We start from the raw sequence: 5,217 nt of genomic DNA on the forward strand, positions 1-5,217 counted from the left end.
CCAACATAGTAGGCGGAGAGAGAATAAAAAAGAGTAGCATACAACAAACAAGCATTACTTGTGTTTTTTTTTTTCCAACTACATACTCGAATCGAAGTGAATAATAAAAGTATTTACTCGTAGTCGCAAGTAAACACTTGTGTAGCGAGTATATCCCCGAAAACCTGCAAATACTTACATAACAAGTAAAGACTTGTATATTTTCTTTTTTGGTATGAACTTACACTTGTTCTTTTCTGATTACGTAAGTTTACTATTGATTGGTTTATGCGTTTAATAGAAGTGAAGCGTTATGGAAATCGGGAAAATATAACTATAGATTTATCTACTATAAAATACAGTTACATATTGAAAGCGATAGTGTACATTATTACAAATTATTTATTGAAAGAAAACGGAGAAAATCATTAAGGAGCTCTATCCCCGAGCAAGAAAATAGAAATATTCTCAAGATATGTTAGTGATTGAGATTTAAAAATGGTTTTGCTATGGATTTTGGTTTTGAGAGAATTGCATGTAAAACGTTTGTGATTGTTGTAGACAATATAATACAGAAAGCTCATAATTGAATATTTTCATTATCTATGGAGGGCCAAAGCTGGTGGGAGCTCTAAATTCCGTATCTCAGCTGTTATTGCCGCAATATACTGTTCCCATGTACACGTTCAAAAGCAATATTAGGGCGTAAATGAAAAGGTTAACCGAAAGGGTGAAACATCTATAGATGAAGTTACAGTGTGTACGCTCCGTTGCCGGGAAGTTTATATAATGTTAAGAACAGGCGTCAAAGTTGTATTTAAGAGGCTATGTGTAAAATGCAATTGTAATGTTTGTCTGCTTGGTGATAGCGGGTGTAGAGCGACTCATTGGTTGTTCTCTCCATTTTACAATGTAAGAAATGATAATGAATAAAGGTTTAAACTCATACATGCTCATGAAGAGTAACTATTTTTGCACGTTTGGCAATGAAGAATGATTAGCAGTACGAAAGGTGAGAAAATTAGTAGTCAGCTCTGCTGTTCTTAACAACGTTGCTAAACATTTTAATGATATGTGGGAATTGGAATATCACAATGAACAGATTGACGTGGTGGCTATGGACCATTTTGCTTCAACCATGTAGAGGACATTGTGTAGTTTTGCTTGGTCAACACATGAGGAATATAATGAAAATTCACATCAATGTTGACTTTTTTAAAGTAAAAATCACACACACACATTAAAGACAAAAATCAAATACCATTACTTTCCAATTTAGTCACATAATTAATAGCCACACAATGTAAAAATGCACAACATACCCATTATGTTTATTTTTAAACGTGGATAGCTAATCACTTTGTTTTACAAACAAACACGTTTTCTAACTATATCTTGCTCGTTACCTTCATGTGAAACAAAACAAACTTTTTGTACTATTTTTTTCATCGTCTTTCCAATAAGTGGCAAATAAATTGTTCAGAAGTTCAGTTCTCTTTGTTATGCACTTATTGTACGCTCTAAAGGGATCCTGCCCAATGCCGATTTTAAAATACTAGGCATTTGCACCCCATTTTAGAAGAGTGTAGAGTACTGAATCTTATTGAAATCTGCAAAATTCATGATCCCTAACTTGAATTTTATCATCCCCATTTTTAATCACTATCTTTATGATTAAAATTCTTTTCTTGTCATTAACTTTAGAGAGGTTCTTCAGACAGTTGCCTAAACTTTTTATACCATAAAGTAAATGCATAAGAGAATGTAAAACACAATTGTTCTTGTTTTGCCCCATTCAACAATCAATGAATACTTTGTTTGAGGTTTGTTTTCGACAATGGATGGATTGTGAGAGAAACAGGATTTTTCCGTACATTTGCCTTTGTTTAGTGATACAAAAAATCAGTAACACCCCGTACCTAGGTTATTCACTTTCCCAATCCAGGAAAAATCCTGTTTGCTTCATCACTGAATAAGCTTATTTTCTTGATTCCTGAAAGGTTTGTTATTCAAACAATTTATAAAAGGTGGTGCTAGTCTCAGTAGATCCATGGGCTGCTTGGTTCAATGTCCAAACAAAAGAAGAGTTTTTGTTTTCACATTCATTACACATATATTATATAAGCCTAACACAGCTATGGTGGGCAGAGTTGATTCAATGTGAATGTTGAGTTTAGCTCCAGTTTACCTTCCTCTCACGTGCATCATTTGAAATCTGATGCTTCGTGAACTTGACCTCTGAAATCTAGAGTCTGCAGGGATCCAAAAATTAGTCACCGACGAAGAACGAAGAAGCTTAGAACGGACTCTGCATCGTTTCGACATCAGAGACACTTAGACTGCAGAATGTTGTGCAATCTAGTAGAGGAGGCATTCTCACTGTCTCCTCAGGTGCACCACGATGTTAACTCCCTAGAATAAAAGGCTTGTCATATTGGAGTACGAAATAATGGATGAAATTACTGCATGTCAAAACACAGTTTAAGTTCACTATCATCTGTAGCTTTGCACAGATCTTCACAAAAAGTCTTAGTCTTCAGCTTGTATATATGTTTTTCTGTAAAACTTTCTAATTCTTCTCTGTGGGCCCTGAAGATTTTATTTTATTGTCTAATATAGTGCAATTACTGCATACATCAATTGATGGAGATCAAAATCCAATGTTAAATTCAGTACAGAAGATTTTTCTGAACATACGTAGATATATTAACTTGAAGATTAAGGGCTGTAGAATTATTGTAAATTTTCATCAGTTTTCTGATTGAAAGATCACTTTATAAGTACTCATAAATCCATTTGGACTTTTTCCTGTTGTAGTGGCTTTATCTACCTTCTAAATGTCCAATAAATGTTCACAATTGTTATATTTTAATCACAAACTTATGACTAACTCGATCACCACCTCTATACTCATTGAAAGGCTTCCCATTTTTAGTTTCTTTGAAATTTGTCCTACTACTACTGGTTACATTTAAACTTAGTAAAATGAAAGAAAAAGCATACATAGACATATTCTTCTGTAGATATAAGAAATGTATATGCATCTGTAAAGCTATATTTGTTTATTAAATCCACGCCTAGGCCTAGGCCTCTGAAACTCTGTTGAGACCGGTTATGCTTGACAATTCATTATATTTACAAATGCATTCTGCTGCTCTTTTCTCTCCAGCCTAATCACTTGAGGAGGTAATTTTCAAAACCCCACATGTCCATTTTTTGACAAAATTGAGTTAGCACTGGATTATTTTTCTACTTGTTGAACCCTACAAATCCATATGAGTTAAACTCTCCGAAACCCCACATGTCCCATATAAATTAAATGACAAAAATTGAAGTTTGAAGCAAAAGCTCACATGTCCCATGCATTGGTTAGACCAGAATCCCACATGTCCAGTTAACCAATCACAGAGCTCCATTTTTATCACATGATCCAGCTGTTTACTGTAAACTGTGGAACATATACAATAACTCCACAACCCTTAATCTTCAAGTTAAGGTTTCTATGTTCAGAAAAATCTTCTGTACTGAATTTAATAATGTATTTCGATCACCATCATCTGATGTATGTAGCTATTGCACTATGTTAGAAAAATAAAATAAAAGCTGCAGGGCCCACAGAAAAACAAGAACTTTTTACAGAAAAACGGATTCACAAGCTGAGGGCTGTCTTTTTATGACGATCTGCGCAAAGCTACAGAAGATGGTGAACTTAAACTGTGTTTTGATATGCAGCAAGTTCAGCCATTACCTCGTACTCCAATACAACAAGCCTTTTATTCTAGGCAATTAGGCTTATATAATGTATGTGTAATGGATATTGAAACAAAAAACCCAACTTTTTTATTTGGACAGAGGACCAAGCAGCCCGTGGATCTACTGAGGTAACATCAGCTTTAATAAATTGTTTGAATAGCTTGGACCTTTCAGAAATCAATAAAATAAGCTTATTCAGTGATGGTTGCATTGGGCAAAATAAGAACAACCACGTTTTACATGCTCCTAAGCACGTTTTAGCTTCAAATTCAGGCAGTGTAAAACTTATTTCTCTTAAATTTCTAGTTAGAGGTCATTCGTTTCTACCGGCCGATCGAGTTTTTGGTTTAGTTGAAAAGTATTTAAGGAAGAAAACGATCATTATTAATAAGTCCGACTACTATGAAGAATATGCAAAGGTTGGAAAAGTATACAACCTAGGTTCTGATTGGGAACTTTATTACATAAAAAGTACTTCCCTAACATTTGTGACAAGAAAAGAATCTTCATCACAAAGAAAATTGTAAAAAATGGGGATGTAAAAGTTGAAGTTAAGGGTCATGAATTTTATAGATTCCAAGAAGATTCAGTAGCCTATATTCTTCTAAAAAAGGGAAACAAATGGGCTAACATTTTAAAGTCGCCATTAGGCAAGATTTCTTTTGGTGCATACAATAAGTGCAGCAAAAAAGAAGGACGTTGCTGAACTTTTGAACAATTTGTTTGACGCTAGTTGGAAAGAGGATGACAAACTGTCATGGTACAAACAAGTTTGTTTTGATTCACCTGAGGGTAATGAACAAGATGAAGAAATGAGCAATGTTGAAGAATGTGATTGTTTGGAAAGTGATTGTGCTAACCATGTTTAAAAATAAAAATAATTGATTTATTGTGATTTATATGTGACAACTGGAAAGTAATATCTGATGTTTTTGTCTTTATATATATGCGAGTATATATATTTGTGATTTTTACTTGATTATAAATAAAAAAAAGTAAACACTGATGTGATTTTCATTATATTCACCATATCTTAACCAAGCAAAACTACACATGTCCTCTACATGTTCAAAGCAAAACCCCACATCTAGCCAAGTTTGTAGCAAAACCACACATGTCCACAACTAAATTGAATTTTTGGAGTTATATCCCAAAATTGATGTATAAGTGTTATTTTTAATGCAAATAGTTAATATTTGGAGTATATTGGTGTATTAAAATATAATATTTCTCTGATTAGTAATGAAATATAAGTTTTTTGGCTGTACTGAAAACTCTGAGGACTTGGACATGTGGGGTTTTGAAAATTAACTCCTCACTTTTCTTCTATATCCATTGCATCTTTTGGGCGAACTTTGTAGCATTTCAATGATTTATTATTATGACTATAAGGTGTAAAAACATTGGTAATTGTGGGGGACCCATGTTTTTTTTTTCACTTCACGTTTGGCTCCTCTTTTCTTACACCTTCACTTGCTTCAGAAG

The 5,217-nt window shown here is 33.7% G+C and overlaps 1 protein-coding gene across 1 annotated transcript; it reads right to left on the minus strand.

The window, feature by feature from the left end:
- Positions 1 to 1,387: 1,387 nt before the first annotated feature.
- On the minus strand, positions 1,388 to 3,943 carry LOC124355474. Its single transcript, XM_046806628.1, has 2 exons — positions 3,857 to 3,943; positions 1,388 to 1,510 (listed from the first exon to the last, which is right to left on the minus strand). The coding sequence occupies exons 1-2, from the start codon at positions 3,941 to 3,943 to the stop codon at positions 1,388 to 1,390; spliced, it is 210 nt and encodes a 69-aa protein (XP_046662584.1).
- Positions 3,944 to 5,217: the final 1,274 nt, after the last annotated feature.

The sequence above is a fragment of the Homalodisca vitripennis genome, chromosome 1 (genome assembly GCF_021130785.1).
Source record: "Homalodisca vitripennis isolate AUS2020 chromosome 1, UT_GWSS_2.1, whole genome shotgun sequence".
Taxonomy (NCBI): domain Eukaryota; kingdom Metazoa; phylum Arthropoda; class Insecta; order Hemiptera; family Cicadellidae; genus Homalodisca; species Homalodisca vitripennis.

Coding starts and splice junctions, on each gene's coding strand:
- LOC124355474 (XM_046806628.1), bottom strand. CDS start 3,943: ATGCAACCATCACTGAATAAGCTTATTTTATTGATTTCTGAAAGGTCC. Junction 1,511..3,856: donor TTAAAGCTGATGTTACCTCA/GTAGATCCACGG, acceptor GGCATTGGGCAG/GATCCCTTTAGAGCGTACAA.